Below are 22,212 nucleotides of genomic sequence, written 5' to 3' on the forward strand. Positions count from 1 at the left end.
ATGGGAACCCTAACGACCTCCTCTACGGCATCAAGTTTTCCGTTGGTCAAATCTAAAATTGGAAGCACAAACCATGAGGGTAAGTGTGATCAGCGCTGTTTGGGAGAATATTTTCTTAGATATGCTCATGTTATTATTTTTCTAAATGCAAATCAAACTGTAATTAGTCCTGGTGTATTATATCCGTAATTTAGTAAAATCAGTAAAAAACAAAGTTACTATAAGATCGCGATTGATTACGACCCACGGCTGGTATATGCTCCTATACGTCAACATTCCTCTACTGCTAATAACTGTTAGCAAGCAAAATTTTTAAACTTGCTTATTTTTTCGAAGCTACAGGCACATTTTACATTTTCCTTCCACACATACAGGGCCTTCTGATCATCTTCCTTTCGCACGTTGCTAAGAGGGTTTCGTCAGCTTAGGATAACTCCTTGGAGTCCAACTTCCAGCTCCAGATATTGTGGAGTGCAGATGCATTGAATAGAGAAGTTTTCTCAGACCGTAGATTGATCGGTAAAAGGACAACATCTTAGCGTATATCTCAACATCTGTGATGTTGTAGGTGATCCAAGATAGTTGCAATTTCCGGCAACTTCAAGAATGCGATCGCCTAATTGTATGTCTTCCCTGCGTAAATCGCGATTTGATAGCAGCGAAGATAATGACACCAAAGTTTCATACCTGAGGTTTCTCGGCGTCCGTTCGTTTCACATAAGTTCTATAAGCATCCGCTTCGTTGGCTATTAACCAATGATATCCATGTTCACCAATGTTTTATATGTAACATAGTTTTTTGCTTATTAAAACACATATCACGCAAGTGTCTGAGCATAAATAAATATAACGTAGATGATGTATGACTTTTACAAATCTATTCTATAGTACGAGCACCGAAAATTGAAACATGAATGGCCCTGCTTGGTTATGATTGGCTATTTGAAATCTTTGTTAAAAAACCCCAATTTAAACATCTCATAACGCATCGCTGTTTTAGTAATAAAAATGACCTCAATTTTGGCTTTGGATCGAATCAAAGCATATCAAATATGTTGCTATGCCGTTAATAACTGGCTGTAATAATTTATTATGAACTACGATGTAAAGCTTGGTTTAATATCCACAAAACGTCAGAATAACGTACACTCTGATGTCACCATTAAATACAAATTGTTCACCAATATCAAAGTCGCATCACAAAGCAAAACAGAAAAAAAACATCACACCACAACTCCTTCCCGCTTCGCATGCAATGCAATGGTCGAATCTTTTCATTGAACCATAAAAAATGAGACGAGACACCAAAAACGTTATGTCGCTGCCATCAATTGCTGCCAAAAGACCGACTGGGTAATGTCCTGCACGCTTGGCGTATAATAAATAAGTGGATTCCGCAGCAATTATGCTTTTTGCTCGGGTATCTGTGTCGAAGCGTATCGAATCCACCATTCACCATGCGACGTTGCACATTTCGTTTTACCAATAATGCCTGGCTAAGGATTTTTTTCTTTGCGTATGATTTCCCGGTTAACTGTTAATGTAATCAAACCGCAATAAAACGCGTTCCAGCTTTTTGGTGAACCATTTCCTATTGCGGACAAGTTAATATTGGGGAAAATTTTTCAATCCCAACAGTCATTCTGCTCAGTGCAGATGGTCCACTTAGCGGTCGGCCGATGGTGCAATATGGTTAACGTCCGACCGATGGGTGTCATTTATTAGGCGATCATTTGATGGCTCACTCGTTTCGGAAGATCTTCCGAGCACTTATCGGATTGACGGCCCATCCCTCGGATGACGCAAAACCCATTACCCGGCAGGGCCCACGTGAAAATGGTTCGAACGCGCTGCAAATTACAGTGACCCTAGCATAAGGATACAAACGCGCCGAACAAAAGCGATTTTCCCTCCGTGGTGGTGTCGCTGCCCCATTTGCTGCCTGGGAGAATCCGGACATCATCGTCTAGCCATCGGGCAGATGGTCATTGGGCCCGCTTGGGGTAGCACTTTGGTAGGCGCGTAAATCAGGCGCCAGCCGATCCGCCCCGAATTCTTCAACGGTTCTTCCACCGCGTCGGTGTGTCTTCCAAGCCTTTTTGGGGCCGATACGCACAACGGTACCGGCTTGTATCGATGTGGCGCTGGCTCCGGCGAGACCAGAAGCTACACCAACATATTCTGCCACTTCGAAAGGGTCAATTTGTTTTATTATGTTCTCCCTCCTTGTTCGCTGTGCATCGTTTCAACGGAGGGGCAATGGATTTGTTAGACTTCTTTTTTTCATTTTTGAGATTGTTCCTTCCTTCCAGCAAACGATTCCAACATGGGGCGAGAAAGATCTCGAAGTGATTAGTAATTGCTCGGTTACGCTCAATGGTCGACAATGCACCAACGGGTATGCCATGCCGTTTGCACTGATGGGGAAAACCGCTCGACTAGAAGGATGACAGTGGGTGGTTGTATTTGTTTGAAAGCATTTAGCGTCGTGGGTGCATCGCATAAATATTCCTACACCCGTATCATATCCAACTGCTGCTTCGCCGTGGGTTGAAATAAGATGTCACCACACAACAACCGAGAAGCTTTTGTCGCTTCTGATCCAAAACAATTGTGATGAAAATACCAAAACACGCATTCGTTGGAATATTACCAGCTCGCTGTGGCTCGAGCTTAATCGTACACCAGTGTAAACATTGGGAGCGTCTCTGCTCGCTAACGAACATTGCCTTTCCGCGGAGGATCATCATAGCAGGAGGCAACATTATGATTGTAGTTCGTGTGGGAGGCTCATCTTGGTACGTGGCCAAAGCAATCTACAAAAGGCGACGTAGCGGAGGCGTCAACGACCGCCTTATGACGCTTTGCACATCGGACCACACACACACACACTCTTTTCCATCACTGGCTTGGTTGACCTTTCGGGAAAATGCGTCGGTGAAAAATCTCTGCACTATGCTATTGATTTTATTTATTGCTCTATTACTATTACTGCTAAATTTTCCACCCATATCCAGTGGTGAGTGCTTGGCTGGGTTATTTTCGAGATTGGCAAACATACCTTACATCTGCAACGGTCACTTAGCAATCGATCACGTGACTGGCTAGAAGCGGTAAACTCTGGGAAAAGCGGTTCAAACTTTGAACGACTCCACGCACTCTTCATTACTGTAAAGACAAACCAACGCATCGACCACATCAGCTGCAGAAGCAATGCTCGATTCAGCAGAAGATAATTGCTACACAAAGTTTGCCAAAGTTTGCTAAACACCAGCCAGCAGAAGAGATTGATGAACGCAACGGGTATCTACCTACACGCCGTTGCAAGCACATTTCTTTGATGCTTGCAAACAAAATGAGCGTTTGTTGGTAGAAGAGTGTTAGCAGTACCAACATTTGTGTGGTACCTCCGAAGGCGTTTGAATATCCTTTTTCAGGTAAACGTACATCAGAATTTTATCAACCCCTCAGGGCCACATATTCGCAAAAGTATTGTTGAAGTTAAACAAAATCTCTTGCGCGTGGCGTTTTCAGCTACAACATCTAATCGTTTCTAGCGGTACATTATTTCCCACAGCTAGTTGGTTGCTTGTTACATTTTTCATCGAACCGTCCATAGCAGCTTAAGGACGAGCTTAAGATTCAATCCTTCAAAGCCAACCAACCATTCATAGTCAGTAGAGCCTAATGAGTCTGCTTTTAACCGGAAGAATGCCACACAATAGCACAAAAGCGACAAAAGCATAATTAATGGATCGTTAAAGCGTTCCGACAGTGTGTGCAAAGGAGATGAGAAGATGGTTGATTGTACCGCAAAGAAAGTTTAGATTTCATTTGCTTAAGCTTTCTATTTACATATTTCTGTTTAAGCGAAAGCCGGCCGACATTACGGGTTCATGGGACTATTTTTCGTGCCACTTTATCGGTACATTGCAATGATATAAATCACCGATAAGAACCCGACCATCACAAATTGTTTGACCCTTTGGGGGGGGGGGCTAAGTATATTCAAACACGGCCAGTGTTGAAAGTGCCCCTGCCTGACTGCGGTACGGAAGTAACCTAACCCAAAAACCATCGTGAAAGTATATTTATATGGCAGGCACTTTGAATGGCATTCAAATCAGGACAGTGGAATTAGAAAAAAAAAGTACCCGTGCTCGGCACTTACACGGTCCCAAGGACAAACTGTGTTCCATCCTTACCCAAGACGGCCGCTGCACCACTGTGTGGAGCCTAATTAAACTGCAGCAAAACATTGTGTTCCTAGCCGCAAAATTACAAATCCCTCTCCATCAGGGAGACGGCGGCATCGCACGGGTCGTACGTTGCGGTAAATTTGTTCCTTTCGCACAGCAAGATGCTTGTTGTAACGATAAATAAAAGCAGCTCATATACACGCTCCGTACCGGAGCTTCATTGACCAACACGAAAAGCAAAGGCATAGCACGATGTACCGCTAAGAGATATATCGACCAAATGCACCAGATTGGGGTTAAATTTGACCATCGTTAGGGTAAGTAAACGTGAAGCCAAGTTCCTGTTATCGTGCCGTTACGTTGGTCGGCTAACGTCCTCGCTCGCCAGGATAATGATCGCTAGATTAGTGGCGAGGTCAGGGTAATAGACGTCATTTCAATTCACGTTCCCTTTATGGTGTGTGTAAGCGCGTGTGTATCTATACCCCCCCTCCCCCCCCCCCCCTTTTTATGCTGGTCTTATTAAGCATCACCATCACCTTGCCGTCCTCCCGAAACACGGGGATGGCATGCAACGGAAACGTTTGCGTGCATAAACCTTCAATGTTCTTTTCTGATGCAGTCGAATTTCTTTACCGTTTTTCTCTTTCTTGCAATACGTATTTTTTTCTACTCCTTTCGGTTAAACGTGCACCTGTCCTTAGTACGCTAGCTGAACATTATCGATGGTGTGTGGGACAGCTTTCAGACAGAATCACCCAAGCAGGGACATGCTGGGTGGTGGCCTGTAAGTCACCACCCTCGGGAATCGAACGTAATGTACGCTCCGAAGTAAAGTAGCTTTCTTACTGCTTTGTGCCTTGACCCATACGTAATGGGTTCAAGTACGACCAACGTATCCTACATTAATCAAAACAATGAGAGGGAACTATGAAAAACGATCTGAATGGAGCAGTGATGGCGGTAATAGTATTATTAGTAAAGAACTACAACCTTATCCAATATCGGAAAACGTGTCTCAGCAGTAAATCACCCGTCACAATGGGACATAACGTCTTTTCATTCGAATTCATTCTGATTTTTTCTTTATCTGCATAACAACTTCAGCAGATCTAGGCCTGCCTTTTCTGGCTTTCTTTGACTCTATTTTACCGTAGCCGGATAGTTAGTTCTGCGTGGACGGATGGGATTTTGGACCGGTCCTGTCGTGTGAAGACCGGCACCGCTACCAATACACCAGCGGGGCGTCCCTATTTCATTACTTTACTTAAAATTGTCAAAATGTTATTTAAGCGCAGATAGTAGAAGAACAATACCCGCAGTTTTTGTTTAGCAGGGATTACTTACGCATTCTTCAATAAGTCTTAACTTTAATAATTGCACCAGTATTATTTTTGCTCTATTCGCTACTTGTCTCCCACAGTTGTCTCTTTTTCTAGTTTGTGAAGCGCCCAAGAATCCTTAGCCATTTTGAAACGCTAGAAAGGAAAGAGAATTGTGATGAAAATAGATTCAAAATGTTCCTCCCTGCACAACATTACGTGCGACTTATTTAGTCGACTTTTCGCGGCTTACCGTGATATCTGCCACGGGCAGATCATCGCACATGGAACGAAACCTTCATTTGTTGAAATATGTTTTTACGTCCCCCCCGTCCCGGTGTTCCCCGCGTACACCTTTAGCCGAACTGGGACTCTATTTGCCAAACGGTGACACGTCGCGGTCGCTATTTCTTGTGAATGAATTCCATTTCCACGGTGCGAAATGATGAAATCGGCTCGCTGCAAATGAGAATCGTGAGAGGTGATCAAATTATTCTAAATTAAATTTCTGCTGATTATTTATGTTATTTCGCAAACGGTAATATACCGGGCACAGATGGATGAACTGTCAACCAGATGGTTCCGATTTCTAGTTCGAACAGGAACGGTGTATGTTTGGTACACATTTATAGAGAGTATACAGTACCCAGAGTATTTTTGGTAAATGAATTACTGTTTTGGATTATTGAGGCGAACGTCATTCACAAATTTGAAGTGCCCTTGAACGAATATGTCGTTTAGTAGCTTTTTTTTTTTGTTGTTTTTGAATAGTTTGTACTTTGGTCGATAAGATTTGATGAATATACTCAATACCATAAGTGTTTTTCATCGTATTGTATGCAATAAAAGTTACTCTCCAAATCTCATTCCGGCATTTTTGTTACATCTCATTACACAGAGGAAACGACTGAAACCCGCTCGATGACGGAGCGAAGTGGCCGAACGGATTCCAGTGGACGTTCGGCTGCCCTCGAGCGAGCGTACGTGCATGACGTTTACGAAAACTGCGAAGAACCGAATGGACAAATCCGACCGAAGGTGGCCCAATTCCTGGGTGGGCTTGAACCTGGTTCCCTTGTCTGCGACGTCGGTTGCGGCAACGGCCGTTACCTGTCCGGGTTCAATCCCCTCATCTACACGATCGGTGTCGACCGGTGCTATCGTCTGACACAGGTTGCCCATGGGAAAGGCGGTGAAGTAAGTGATAACGAACGAAGTTGTACCAGGTATCGAACCGGAGTAATTGACCCACATTACATTGCAGGTAGCGATATGTGATAATCTCGAGCTACCATTCCGTGATGAATCGTTCGATGCGGTCTTATCGCTCGCGGTAGTTCACCATTTCGCCACGACGGAACGACGGGTCGGCGCTATTCGTGAGCTGGCCCGTATCCTACGCATTGGGGGCCGCGTCATCATCACCGTGTGGGCGTTGGAGCAACGGCACCGACGCTTTGAATCGCAGGATGTACTTGTCCCTTGGCAACCACCGCGCTCCAAAACCGGAGGCATCTCGGACGACGAAGATGACGACGATTTCCTGCCGCCGTACCATGCGTATACGGAGGATTCCACCAACTCGAGCCGATCGGCCGGTGATGGCGATAGCTCTAGTCTGTCCTCCTCATCGCCCGGGGAAACGTGCTACAGCTTCGTACGTCGTGCCATACAGGTAGCGTAAGCGTACAGCGATTAGCACTGGATGTACGATGGCTGACTCATCTCTTCTTGGAACTTACATTTTTTTTTCACTGCTCACAACAGAAACTCGCCGGCAGTAAGCGCAGTCCATGGTTCCTGGAGTCGTGGAGCTCGCGGGAAACTAAGCACGACAGCAGCCTCGACTACGAGGACGCGAAGGATTTACCCATTGAGCTCAGGCGCCTGGAGGACTTCGACGACCTGCCCGAGCCGCCGCTGTCTGCTGGGCTCAAGAGCCGCAGTCTAGGTAGTATACTAAATCCACCACCAAAAACCATAGTTAGATCACGTTCAAGTGTACCAAGTTTAGGTGCGCAAATACCTGAATCGAAAGCGACCCCCGCCGCGGAACCGACGCCAGTGTCCCGCCGACCAAAGCTTGTGAAACAGAAACAGTCACTGTGCGACGATGTAGACTATAAGTTTTCCGATTCCTCCGCACAAGCGTACCGGGAGCATGCGCTGCGCAACGAGTCGCGCGTGCAGCTCCTGCGTAAACAAAGCTCACTCAACGAGGAGCTGATGGCCGAGAGCCGGTTGCGCGAGAAGGAGCGCATCCGGAAGCGCATCCAGAAGCAAATTTCGTTGAACGAAAGCTTCCTGTGTCGGTCGCTCTTTACCAAGCGGTTGCAGGTCATCAAGGAGGGATTCGCGACCAAGCTTAAGACATCGACCGGCAGCCTCGAGCGGGTCACCAAGAATGGATTTGTTAAGATCATACAAAACATTAAAGCCGCAACCCCGGCCGCGTATCACGGTGGACCGGCCGGCAGCAGTGGGGCCGGTGGTGGTCATCCGCATCACCATCACCATCATCACCATCACCACCATCACCATCCAAACCATCATCATGCACACCACCTTCATCACAGTCCGCACGGGCCGCCCAGTGGCCGGCCACCGTACTGTTACGAGCCGGGCGATTGTGGACCCTGTCCAAGCGGATGCTGCATGGCAGGAATACACCCAGAGCACGGTGGAACGGGTCGGTTCGGGGGTGCGGGTGGACACCACCGATTGTCTCGCAATAACTCTGCCGGCGGCAGCGGCACCAGCAGCAACGGTAGCAATGGCAACGGTTTAAGCAACAATGGCAACGGCTCCATCGGTCACGATAAGCTGCTGGCGTCGATGGGCACCAGCCAGGATGAGGCATCGAAACCGAGGCGACATTCGCGGGAAAGCGGTTCCGGTAAGTTGCCCCAGTTCCCTGGCTCACTCGCAGCCCTCCCCAGTGGCACATTAGCCACTTTCAAACCATCTCCACACCCCCTTCCGTCTCTCTGTCTCTATATCTGACTTTTCTATCCGTACGTACATATACTCTTATTTTTCTCACATTCTTACTACGTATTACTCTCCGGCGTGCCCGGCGGCGTCATTCACACCGATAAGAAAATACGCAACACCGTAGCTTCCTTATCCGTGGCTGAACGATTGACCATTAGTGGCACGGTGACAACCACAATCCCCTGTTATTACTAAACTACTTCACCATCACACTTTACCACCTATCACCTGTTGCTAGTGTTACTCTATACCTTCTCGCAACATCACACTGTTAGTATATATACTCACTCCCGCAACCACCGTGATGGATTTCACTGCTGTATGTGACTTCTCTCCATCGCAACTACCCAACACGTTCGATCCTCGCTCCTGCATTCATACACTGTTGCTGTTTAAAGTCTGACGTTTTACTATGTTTTCACTGTGCGAGTTCTCGTTTGAATGCAGATACATGCTTGAAGCCATCACCGTTTGATGGCTTTTCAACGAGTTTGTTGATGGCCCCCCCCAGTGTTGCCTACCGAATGATCTATCCTAGTAACATGTCACGTTGTTCACAAGCTCACCCACTTAACCTCAGAGCACACCGATCACCACCTACATCACGATTACGCTAGGGAAAACATCAAACAAGATATCTCATTCACTGTTTGTTCTATTCGTCACCTTTCACGACTCCTTCCATCGGCAAATTAGCAAAAAAAAAACAAAACAAACTAAACAATTCAATCAAACATCCAATGTTGCAATATGGCGCCCGTTTTAGTAACTTACCACTCACTGTTTCTCGTTCTCTTGATCTTCTTTTCTTCTCTTCTCTATACCTTTCTCTCTTGTTCTCTTTCTTTTTCTCTCTCTCTCTCTCCTTCTCTCTATCAACCTTCTTGATCAACCATGACATTCCATACTTCTGCTATTGGTAATGCTCATCTGTTTCTTTTCTACAGACAGTTTTCGTTCTACTTTCATTAAACGACAACGTTTTGCGGGTACCTACCAAACCGTACAGTTCTTAGCTCGTAGTAATCGTTAAACGTACTAGTTTGGTTCTCTTGTTACCGGTAGCGTTGCGTTGAGTCTAGTATCGATGAACCGATGTGATGGTTGGTCACCAGAGAAGCTATGCGTTTCTGTGTGCATGAGCTCAACCGGAGGCTTCACGCAGCAGTGGAAGCTAGTAGAATGAGCATGTGAAACTAGTATCTAGATAACCATAGATTGACGTGTAGTTCGTTCAATGTGCATTAGTTACGTGTTTAGAATGCTTCCGTGATCATGAGCCCGAACAAATTTGTGGAATAGCATATTTGTTAAATTAGTTGCCCGCTTGCCAGCAAGCATCATCATGCGTAAATGAAAGGCGATAGACAGGTGCACCATATAAAGAAGTTGATACAACAATTCGGCCTAATCGGTCATAGCCACTTATCGTTCATTAAATGTTAAACTTCGTGAAAAAGTTCACAATTTAACTTACTTGTAAAGATTGTACATAAACTGTTCTGTGATGTACGTGTGCAAACGAATGTTATGCTAATTGCTTCCGCACACGCCTTATCCACGCATATATAGTACCTATAGACAAGATATCCCATCCATATTCATGTTGTCACGCACTGCATAAAGACGAGTTTACCAAACCGATCGGTCCATATCCTTATCCTGCTATTTGTGTGTCTTCCAATTTGCACTCCTCCTCCCCCCCTCTCAAATAGCACCAAAAACGAGCCGCAAGTGTCATGCTTCTGACTATTTACGCTCTATAATAATTAACCAATGCATTAGCCTACCTATTGGCATACTATTGTTTAGTTTTATTTTTTTGTTTTACAACTATTATTGAGAACCACTCTTCCGCTTGCCTCTATTAGATTTGTGGCACGTAGTGTAAAACTTGCTGACAAGAGTGTTCTAATATGTATACCGTTTTCTTCTTGATTTATTTCCAATCTAATCGCGGCACGCGATGCAGATTCGTCCAAGGATAGTAGTCTTCAAAGTGATACCAGCATCGAGTCGGAGGATAGTTTTGCATCTGTGATTTACATTCCTAAACCAGACCAACAACAACAGCCACAGCCGCAACAGCAGCAGCAGCAGCAGCAGTCGCAATCGAACGGTGGCTGTGGAGTAACAGCCGGCGGTGGTAATGGTAGTAGTACGTGTAGTGGCGTTAATGGTGCTAACGGTGGAACGAACAGTGTGTCCGATTTCTTCAGCCCCGGAACAGCAATTAACTGCATGCCTTCCTCATCAGTGCCAACATCGCCATTGGTGATGCCTTGTCCCACACCGGCCCACTCTCCAGCTCCTCCACGAACCAAATCCGGTTGCGTAGCTACTGCTTCCGAATCCACGGACGAACACGTATGTTTCAACCCCACGTCCAACGGGAGCAGCAACCAGTTCACATTCGAAGAAACTGTTATACTACCATGGCAACTTGAGCAGCAGGAAGCGACAACTAAGGAACCTGTGACGACCAGTATAGGAGGCGAAGCTTCAACCTCCACTGCCACGGTTCACGATACAGTGATTTGCTCAAAATCTACCAGCAGCACGAACACCACCATGACCATCACACCACCCAGTACCTGCTCAGGCAAATCTGCTGCTCCAACGGGGACAACGAGCAGTAAACATTCCAGCACCGAGGTAGCATCACAAAGTTCACCGCAGAAGACAAGCTCACAAAAGATCACACGCCAGCAGATCAAAGATCTGCCGCCAATACCCAAGTTCCGTCGCAGCGGTAACTATCCAATTCTGCGCCGGCAAACTTCGGCAGCCGCTGGTAGTAGTACAGCAGCTCCCGTACCAGTGCCAAAGCTCCTTTCGCTTGAACTGTTCAACCCGGAGACAGACGATCTTGACAGTGACTCGAGTGAACCATCCTCACCAGACTCGATAGACAGCGTGATCAGTGCGCTCAGACCGTCCCTATCGCCGTTGCCCGTGGCCAACCTTTCCGGCACGGCCCAGCACAAAATACACCCCAGTGGGTCGGGCGTATCAGAGCCTGCTGCTGCTACCACTTCCGCAATTCCTGGTCCTGGAGCGCCGGCTATACCTCCACTGGTAGAAGCGGCTGCTGTTGTGGCGCACAAACTTGAAGACGTAGTGGACATGGCCATACCCGAACGACTCGGTGCCGATGGGAAACCGTTGCGATTCAACGGTTTGCTGAACTCCACAGCCAGCTCAACTGCATTACACATTTCCGATGTGGACGAGCACAACTCACGGCAACATCTAGTGGACTTTGCCGAAAAACTCAGCGCTCAGCTCTTGAAGGAGCTCGAAAATGAGAAAAAGCGCAACGAAAGCTTCGATGAAGACGACGACGTATTCGGGGTCGACAGCAGAGTTCGTTCTAGTTCTGCACTCGGTTCACCGCCGATTGTTGATCCGTATCTTAAGAAACTAAACGGGGATCTGCGAGATCTACATCAACTACGAGCAGAGCTTCGAGAAAGAAGACTTATGTTAGCAAATCTTTCCAATTTGGGCTCGGGCGTCGGTTTGAGTGGTCAGTTTGGTGGTAGCAACGATTCGCTCGGCCCCAGCTATGGCTCTTCGATGGCACCGATCATCCAGGAGGAAACGGATGATGATGAAGAGTTTAACGAACTGGAAGATCGTCGCTGTAATGGGATGGATGCCGGCGGACAACCATTAGCAGGCCCGAGCGTACTGAAGGTAACGTCCAGCATAAAGTGTAAGAATCTCGGTGGCAAGACCGTGGACGACTTTGTCATCATACCGGAACTGGACGAAGACGATCCGGAACAGTCCAACGATACGACTTTGCTAATACAGGAAGAGGATAACTCCGAGGAGCATCCTCACACGTCCGAACCAGAGCGTTCTTCTGGAGCGGTTGGGACAAGTACGACTAACAGTACAGTCGACAGCTACAGACGACGTTGCAAGGTGCCTAGTTTTAACAATCCGAAGCCGTTGGCGGTACAGAGCCAAGCTAGCGGGGACATCCAGCACGGTAGCAGCAGTAGCAGTAACAGTAGCAGCAGTAAAGATACCACTGAACAATGCGGTCGGTGGAATTGTGCACCAGTGTCGATCACTCCGGTACCACTCACAACGTTAACAACGGCGACGACGACGACAGCAACGACGGTGACGATGCAAGCGTCAACGAGCTCACTCACAGGGCTGAGCAGTGGCGGATGCTCGTCCGCAACGCACATTTCAGGACCACCCAACGCTTCGGGTCTTTCGATTTGTGGCGGTGAACGCAAACCCCTCTCGGCAACCAAAAAATCTTCGATGCCCTCCTTCGAATCTCATGCTAGTGTGGACTCGTGGGCACATTCGACCAGTACCGCGTCGCTCGATAGCCCGTCGATTGGCGGTTCTGCGACGCACCATCGATATTATCACGTGTTCCGGGAAGGTGAGCTAGACGCGCTGATCAATCACCACGTTACGAGTCTGCACATCGTTTCTTCTTACTACGAGCGAGCGTCTTGGTGTGTGGTAGCGGAAAAAGTACACGTGTGGACAATTTAGAAGCTGCCGCTGATGAGCAAATGCGAAGTGTGTGTGAAGATATCGTTTTTGTGCAACTGTTGCGGATTGGAAAACATTACAGGAGCTGCTCAGACAACAAGGGAAGTGTTCGTTCGAAAGCTTTAATTTTGCATGCTTAAAGCTAAAGCACCGTCAACCATGGCCTGAAGTCATCCAACAAGATGCATCATTTATCATATATTTTCACGGAAGTACAGTCGATAGACACTGTATCGTTACACGAGCCTTTTCAGCTATCGAGTTCAAAGTTTCAGTTAAAATGGGAGAAGATTTTCAGTCACAGTGCAATTCTGAATGCTAGTATGATTTTGCAACAGTAGCTCCGGGGGTTCTGCGAATTTGCGTACGTGAAAAGGCAACGAAGAACAAGAATCGAAAACATAAAACACTGACCTAAATGTAGGCGACTACGAAACGATATGACGAAAAGAAAACCCGACCCAATCACCTAAAACATCAGTAAAGCATAAGTGAGAGATGATCCCGCCGGGCTTCATCCGACGAACCGCAATCGCAAACTGACGCGTTGACAGGTACTGTATTACTTAAAAATAATCTCTGTGATTGATCTATATTGACTTGAAAACATTAGTATTAGAAACAGAAGCGAGGGTAATAAAACAACCATACTAATAATATTGCTAATACACGTATCGTATACTACGAGGATATGTTGATGCATGATGTTAAAAATCTAACGATTCCAACGTGCAGGAGCAAAACAACAGAAAGTAGATATTCAAATAGCTACCTTTATTCCTCCTTCAGTTCAGTCCGTTCGTTCATAATGCACATGTGGACACGAAAGCAAGTACGCATGTCGCAAAGCTGTAAAGTTACATCAGAGCTGCTTGATCATAATACTTTTTCGTTAGAAGCTGATCATGTCCAATTCGAACATAAGTGCGACAAATTGTGTACTGTACCAGTTTCTACTGCAAACTAATGTTATTATTTGAAAGACATGATATCAGACTATGTGATTTAACAATCCTGTATTGTTGTCAAAAAAAAAAACTTCACGACTCTATCCTACAACTAGCTATATCTCATCGAACAAAGCTGTGAAAGATTTACAATGAGAGACATGATCGCTCAACACGATTGAGGATTGCAATGATCGTCGTTGAGTTCACGATTGCCTGTTCCAGTAAACACTGTATTGATTTTGTTTTGTTGTTGTTGCTTTTCTTCAGCCTGAATATGAACATACAAAACATTACACTTACATTATCGATAATAAGCTAACCACGTTTATGCAACTTTCATACCCAAACATTTCTTATGTCCTTCCAACTGTAAACACTTTTGCAACAACAAAAAAATACAATATTTATTAGAAAAATTCGCGATACGAGTGTACGCAAAGTTAAACTCTAAAGAACCAATTTGTAAAAAAAAACAAGCCGTTAAAGTCTATGCAACGAGTGTTATTAACGATTTTCAATAACTTAAAACGATTTTCGATATCGCCCTCTGTTCTAGTTATTTAACCATTGCTTAAGAAGATCTATTATTTCTAATTAAAAGACACAGCCAAAGCTACTGCTAGTAAACGAACTAATAAGACAATGAACGTGATAACGCAATCGCATGTAACAGTCATTTCGCAATGGAGTATAATTTCCAATTCTTTGCCAAGATAAGTCTCTTTTCGATCGATGCTTTCCAATATTTAGTTGTTCAAGGATTTATTCATCTTACGATCGATTATTTCATTTACGAACCCTCAAACGAAGCTACCTGCTAGCAAAGAAACAGTATGGCCTACCTTTTCTCTTTTAAGCGTAAAGCTCGTAGGAATAGAATTAGTTAAAAAAAAACACACCCCGTTCCCCGCCACATTGTCAGAAGATGCGCAAAAATCCCCAGTATCGAAGCTATAGAAGTTTGTGATGTATGTGCGTGTGGGACGATGAAAAATATATGTGTATTCACTGAAACTGGGCTGAAACGTGCGGTCTAGTACAATTGTTTGTCTGAGCGATTACACTGCTAGGACGAGAACGAGGGACATTTTGCTTTCGAAACCGTGCAAAAAAAAAAAACAAAACAAAAAACTATGCGCTCAAACATGGGAAGCCATCTTGTTTTATTAACGCTTGCTGTGCGAAAACACACACTCACACACACAAAAACATACCTACGTTTACACAACGAAACAATGAAAACGCTAAACAAAATATGAATAACAATCATATCAATCAATTTCCATACCATTAGGAACGAAACAATAATAATCTCAACTGATAAAGTATCAACAAAACACTCGCAAAGCCAAAGAACCGAGCGAAGGAAACAAACAAGGCGTGTCGAAGGATGAAAATGCGCACAGCAAACAGCAAGTAAACGATTTGATTGCCAGTAACACAAAGCAGAAAACATAGCTCTAATACAATCTATCCACAATATACACAACCCGTCACTTGCCGAAGGGAAAAAAAGAAACAAACAAATAAGACAAATTCATTTCACTGCGAGCATAATCACTACAACCGCAAGTATTACAACCCACACAATCAAAAACAAAATACAAAACATAACGATGTGTTTGAACCTTACTACACTATTGTTTATCTCTTTTAGGAGCATTTGAATGAAACAATGTCACGTTTCGTTCCAATTCTGGCCTATGTAAAAGAAAAATGATCGAGAATAGACGTTATTATGTAATATTTGATAAAAAAAAATTGTATAAATTTCATCATTGACAATTGATTATTACGTACATGTTCAACTGTCTCGAAAATTCGAACAATAATCATTAGCATTTTTACTCTTTCACATTTATTACGTGCTTTACTGTAATAACATAGACGATCAAGGTAAAAAAAAAGGGTACGATAGTTATTTCAATTCCTCGTTTAAGTATCGTTAATATTCTTTACGGCAATGCATAAAAATCAATATTATTTACAATAGCGCAAAAACAGGGGTTTATAGAACAACCATATGAAAATATTTTTCACAAATTTTTACACACACGTATATTTTATGCAATAAGTTTTTTTTATTACGTTTACAAAGACATTTAAAAACATAAGTGTAGCGAACTTTTTAACATGAACATTCTGTTTCAATTCGTGCAATGTGCAGCTGTGGATTACATGTTTTGGTCAATAAGATTAAACAATACTCGAGTATAACGAGTTTCTCACTAGTGAATGTATAATAAAAAAAACAACAAGGAGTAGAAACGTAAATCCCGAAACCCTGTACATTTTAGCTAAATGAAACGAATTATTAATGAACGATAAAGCGTGTATCAGAACAGCCGAATGGATGAAAAGATCTCTGAACAAAGACCATGGAAAACCCCTAGCTTGAATATAAGGTACTGTAGATGTAATTGAAATGTGTTGTTTTTTTACATACAAAAGATTAAGACAAACGAAAAAGCAAACCTATTCAACTGAGCATGAATTACTGAATCTAATATCTTGAATAGCAAGCTTTTCATCCGCGTCGTGACTAAATTGCGAATCATTGCATTCTTTCGAGTACCATTGTACTCTATAATTGTGTTGCGTGGAGAAATGGATAACAATATAACACATACAGGAAACAATAGAAACTAACAAAACCAACAACAACAAACAAGCAACAAAAAATAACCAAGCAACACTTTACAGAAGGTGAGCAACATTTATCGAAACAAAACCAAGACGACACATATTGCTCTAAACAAATTATGCACATGCCGCTCTATACACGCCAATACTACAATAACGCCTTTAGATGTAGTCAGGTTTGGCAGATAAGTTTTTCGTACACGAAACCCAATATCAAACGTTTCCTTTCCTTGCCGGGCGACAGTTTATTCACGCGCATTGTGTCCGTGCCGGTGGCAAACTCCTCCTGCGAGCGCGAATAATTAGTTAAAGTAAACTATAACCCCAACTAGGATTCGATGCTAAACAAATAATACACATCGTCTATCATCTGTTTTGTTTTTTTTTCCTCTCTCTCTCCGGCAAGCAGTGAGACTAGCGAGGAGAAAATAAAACCCTAAAACCCATTGTAGCGAACCTAAAGCTATAAGTAATGTTAAATAATTTGAAACTAACGAATGAACTAGCTAAAATTAATGCATTGCGCGAAAGCGTCACGAACAAAACGTGACCATTGTTGACAAAGGGGAAGTATGTGCGGAATGTGAAAACAGAAACATAGAAACGAGAAGGTAAAACAAAATAAACATTACTACGAAAAATGTCGCCTGTATATTCCAACCATACGAATCTTGCTTCGATTGGGTGATACTTTGTTTCAATTAATGATGACTTACACATATAAACGTCCTGATAAACGTAACCGAGCAGATTAGCCATCTTGTAACAGTTGATAGACAAATATTTAAAGTACACGTGGCGTAAGTGATTCTTTTTACCTTGGACATATCGACAACAGCCCTGTAGGAGGACAAGCGTTCTCAAAGCAGATTGACGAAAGACAGAAAAAAACAGTTTCTTGTGCTACTCTACTTAATCTGCGAACCGACTCCAGCCGTCTGTAATTTAGTTTACTTATTGATCAATGAGTACAGGTTCAACCAAACCTGTATATTGTAAGGAAAACAACTGGTCTGAAGGTTAAACAAACCAAACCTGGTGACCAGTCAGCTGGTTGAACGAAAGGGCTCCTGCACTAGACCTATTTCCACTATGCAGAGCTCCACTCCGTCCAGCTATCGATTGCTATCGAGCTATCGATGCATTAGTCTTCTTTAAACGGAAAAACCACCACGTCTCGGAAGCCATGTCCGTGGGGTCTTGCCTGCCGACAAGTGTTCGAGGAAATAGTAATTAGCTGAAACTAAAATGAACAAGGCTCACCTGCCGATTATTGAGCGGCGTGACAAATCGTAAAGCAGACAGACAACTAGTTCGACCAGTGGCCATGGATTAACAATGATTTTGAGCTAGCAATTACCCAAAGGTTCTAACGTGTGACAATTACAGAACATTGTGGACAGGTCTCAATGTTATGGTGGTAAGCATACAACACTACTAAATTTCCATTTCGTATACCATACTTTCCAATGCGGTGGGACAGTTGTAACAGTTTCATCCGTCATAAGAAAGGGAAAGAAATCCCACTGATAGACAGTTCTGGCACACGTATAACTCAGTGTGCCACGGAATCGGAAGTAATTGAGCCGTTTTTTAGTATGAGTCCCATTTGGAGAACTATCCATTTTTTATAGCCTATATTACAATTGAGCTAGAGCGCTAGGGAGGAGCCGGCGGGGTATACAGACAACTATGGACTGGAGAAGGCATATGACCAGACAATGACTATTGACTACCTCGCATTAGCGCCATGCGGCTGAATGTTTACTCATACATGCACGGGAAGGAGCGAAAGTACACCAAGTTTTACCGTTGGGAGATGAGATTGCCCTTAAAGGACCTCATTACAGAGGTGCAGTAATGGCGCTTACACCGAGTGTATGCCTACCCGCGCCAGGTCTCATTACGACGCGTGAAGAGGTGCGCTCATTTGTGTTCCCTACTCGGTCCATCGTATGTGGAGTCGTGGGAGGACAGTGCGGTAAGCTAATCACCTACCGGGTACGGTTCGATAAAAATCAATCAGCAGGTAGTACGCCGGCGGTTACCGGAGACGCGACAGGTGCCACCGGCAAACGGATAGTCCAGACCAGATACATCGACCAGCCGGCATGCAGGATTCAGTTGTTAACTGCCGGTGGCTGCGCCCACAGACATTGGTGCGTTGGTAAAGTGTGTCATAAATTTGCTGCAACCCCGGCGTATTACATCGGATTAGTCAGCAGAGGGCAAATTGAGCCATTTCGTAATCGCCATCTGCTAATTTGGCGGATGACGTTCGGAGAAAAGATAGATAGGCGTCTAAGTGATGCGGTGAAATGTGAATCCCAAACATCCTTCCATCTCAAGGAGCTTGTTAAGTTCTAGCCTAAGATAACATAAAACCGGCCTGCAATCACGGAAGTTGGCTCAGTTGTGAAGTGAAGTGCATCTGAATAGTAACGCTTTACGCAAATTTCTTTTACCCGACGGTAACAAATATGCTGCAAAAGACGCTCTTCTAAACTTGTTGAGCGTCACATTGAGTTATTTTAAAATTGTGATAGTGTATTTGTTGCATTAAAACGAAAGAAAAAAAAAACATGCAACGTGCTACAATTTCGGTGTTTTGTATTGCCTTAGCGGTAGGTTTGACAACTGGAAGCCCTATATTTTACGAAAGGTGAGGCATTCATGTGGAAGCTGATGGTGAATTTTAATTTGCTAAAAACGAAATGGTTTTCAACTTTTTACCCTCTGTACAGCGCCAGGGTGTTGAATAAGGTGGAGTTTTCGGATATCGGAGTCGACGGTGATCGTATCGATCCTTTGATCGAGGAATCAGAGGAAGAGCTACGCAACATCACCGTAAGCAGTCATACGGATATTAGTGAAGTACGGAAAAACGATTCAACAGAAAGTACCGATACAGGCGAGCAGACGGAACCGGTGCTTAAAGTGACGGTTATTTCATCTAATGGTTTGCCGGATGAGGAAATTACCGGTGCGCCGCACATTTCAACGACCAAAACTATAGAGGAAGCATTAACTACTACTGAAACAACCACAATTGTTACACCTGAGAAAACAACAGAGCACAGTTTCACAAGCGATGAAGTTATACGAAATAATCCAACATCAATAATGGAAGTTGATGCTATGATGCCTGATTCAACTACACAATTAATGCCAAAGATGTCAACGAAAGATATCCAACCAAAAGAAGAGACTGCAAATGTGCATGGTGAAACAGCGATAACAACAAATGTGGTTGACAATGGTGAAACATCGATAACAACAAATTTGGTTGACAATGGTGAAACATCTGATGTTACAACAATTTCTGCTACCGAGGAGGGACAACATCCTGAAAAAGACATAACATCCACCATTTACAATGGAAATGGTGAGACCTCTGATGTTACTTCAATTTCACCAACCGAGGATGGCCAAAATCTGCTTGAGATAGAAACAACATCAACAATTTTGCCACCCACTTTACAACAAAATACCGATGAAGAAAATGCTGGTACAGAAGATTTAAAAGAGACTACTTTAAAGGATTTTACAACGACCTTCATAATTATGAGTGGTGCTGAGCAAACTACAACAACGGAGTTGTCTATGGAAAGTGATATAGAAACAACAGAATCCATTGTAACTACTACGGACCAAACTGCAGAAACCATGGTTGATACTACAACTTCTAGGAAAGATTCTGAAAGTTATACAATTATTACGGATATAACAGTACCAACAACCGTGACAACAGACACAGACAGTGGAGAATTTATGACAACAGTTGGTGGTGGTGCTTCCACTTCTACTACAGAGTCGACAGTAGAAGCGTCATCGGAAGAAATGTTCGATTCAACTGTTTTAGTAACTACTGAGACAATCCCCGTAACTGAGTTTGTAAAAGAAACACATTTGCCAGATTCTACGACTGAAGAAATGGTGTTGTCCACAGAACCGACAGAGAGTGCAACCGAAAGTACCGTAACGATTGAAGTGAATATTACAGAAAGTGTCACAGCAGTGGAAACAACTACGGTTTATTACAGTTCAGAGATTGTAGATCGTGAAACATCAATGGCTGTTTCCTCTCCCACCGTTGCTTTAACAGAAGATATTGCAGCAGAGAGTGAAACGGTAACAGAAATTACAGAAACTGAAACCACTACAGTACTTCAAACCACGCTCCGATCATATAGTTTTACAGAAAATGATAGCACTACAATCACTGCTACCACAGACTCGAACAATTCCGTTGGTGTTGAAGCAATAGATACAACTCAATCATATTCTACATCAGAGTTTATAACTGTAACCGAAGCTACTGAAACGACTACAAGCTTTGTGGAAATCATTTCATCTACCAGCATTGCTTTCTCTGAAGAATCAACAGTGATTGTGACAAGTGCATCAGCAGAAGATACAACTTCTTCTACGTTTGAAATCACTACAGAAGCGATCAGCTTACAAACTAATCAAGCAAATGAAACAGAAACAGTAGTTTACGATACAACACGAGCTGAAAGAGTTTCCGAGGATAATTTTCAACCAACATCGACTAACGTGTATGATATCTTAAGTACAGCAGGTGAAGCTGTGACAAGTATAACCACCGATAGCAGCAATGGACATATGCTAACTACAAGTGAACCAGAAGCCCAAACAAGTTTAGAGTTCGCAACAACGGTAGGAAAAGATCATGATATGTTAACGACAACATTTACAGAAGAAGCTGCACTGACTACAACAGAAGAATCGGTAAGCATAACAACTATAAATACGATCTTTGCTGAAGTCGAAGAAGAAATCGCCACTGGATCATCGGCTAGCAGAAGCGCAAATACAGCAAATGAAAATGAAATTACGCCGATTCTGGTAAAATCTACAAGTGCAGGAACGGAAGCATCCATTGAAGAAGCGTCGGTTAGTTTAACGGTAACAAGTACGTATAACGACGTTTCACAACAGTATACGGGAAAAGCAGCGATATCTTCTGAAACGGAACTGATCGACACCATGGAGACGTTCACTACGTTTTCTGCCGAAGAACAACCGTCTGCTGTGGCGTTGACAACAGAGACGTATTTACCACCCATGGCCCATGATGTTAATGCAAGCGATGAATCTTTCATTTCATCTCAGTTGCTAACGCAAGAATCCACAGACCAACAGTTGGAGATATCATCTAGTGCAACGATCACGATCCTAGCGTTGGTCACTGCCTCACCAACACCTTCGACAACGGACAACGCACTTGGGTTGGACGAGCATAAAATTACTGAAATCTTCTCAACAGAATCAAGTTTCACGCCATCGGTTATACTAGAAGAGACGGAAGAAGTCAGTAATGAAGCAGTGGTCACCTTACCTGCCATATCAGAGGATTCAGATTCAAATGCACCCGGTACTACTTCGCCCCAACTTAAGCAAGAATCATCACTAAATGCACTTACAACACCGAGCATTGAAAGTGGGTCTAGCAGGCATGGGCCAAACATTGGTTTTTCTTTGGCAATTTTCTCATTGGTAACATTGCTGTTCTATCATCCGGTGCGATCTTGTACAAACATTTGGCTTTAA

At 43.8% G+C, this 22,212-nt stretch overlaps 2 protein-coding genes across 2 annotated transcripts; both read left to right on the forward strand.

Moving 5' to 3' along the window:
• LOC128706941 (uncharacterized) lies at window positions 1-13,045 on the forward strand. The gene is made up of 6 exons (XM_053801885.1): window positions 1-79; window positions 6,420-6,718; window positions 6,786-7,196; window positions 7,289-8,417; window positions 9,463-9,504; window positions 10,488-13,045. The coding sequence occupies exons 1-6, from the start codon at window positions 1-3 to the stop codon at window positions 13,043-13,045; spliced, it is 4,518 nt and encodes a 1,505-aa protein (XP_053657860.1).
• Window positions 13,046-19,220: 6,175 nt separating this feature from the next.
• Window positions 19,221-22,212, forward strand: LOC128716239 (serine-rich adhesin for platelets-like). Its single transcript, XM_053811163.1, has 3 exons — window positions 19,221-19,300; window positions 19,383-19,717; window positions 19,769-22,212. Exons 1-3 carry the CDS (start codon window positions 19,221-19,223, stop codon window positions 22,210-22,212), a joined length of 2,859 nt encoding a protein of 952 aa, XP_053667138.1.

The sequence above is a fragment of the Anopheles marshallii genome, chromosome 2, assembly GCF_943734725.1.
Source record: "Anopheles marshallii chromosome 2, idAnoMarsDA_429_01, whole genome shotgun sequence".
In the NCBI taxonomy this organism is placed as follows: domain Eukaryota; kingdom Metazoa; phylum Arthropoda; class Insecta; order Diptera; family Culicidae; genus Anopheles; species Anopheles marshallii.

Coding starts and splice junctions, on each gene's coding strand:
- LOC128706941 (XM_053801885.1), top strand. CDS start 1: ATGGGAACCCTAACGACCTCCTCTACGGCATCAAGTTTTCCGTTGGTC. Junction 7,197..7,288: donor TCGTACGTCGTGCCATACAG/GTAGCGTAAGCG, acceptor TGCTCACAACAG/AAACTCGCCGGCAGTAAGCG. Junction 8,418..9,462: donor TTCGCGGGAAAGCGGTTCCG/GTAAGTTGCCCC, acceptor TCTTTTCTACAG/ACAGTTTTCGTTCTACTTTC.
- LOC128716239 (XM_053811163.1), top strand. CDS start 19,221: ATGCAACGTGCTACAATTTCGGTGTTTTGTATTGCCTTAGCGGTAGGT. Junction 19,301..19,382: donor AGCCCTATATTTTACGAAAG/GTGAGGCATTCA, acceptor CCCTCTGTACAG/CGCCAGGGTGTTGAATAAGG. Junction 19,718..19,768: donor TGAGAAAACAACAGAGCACA/GTTTCACAAGCG, acceptor CAATAATGGAAG/TTGATGCTATGATGCCTGAT.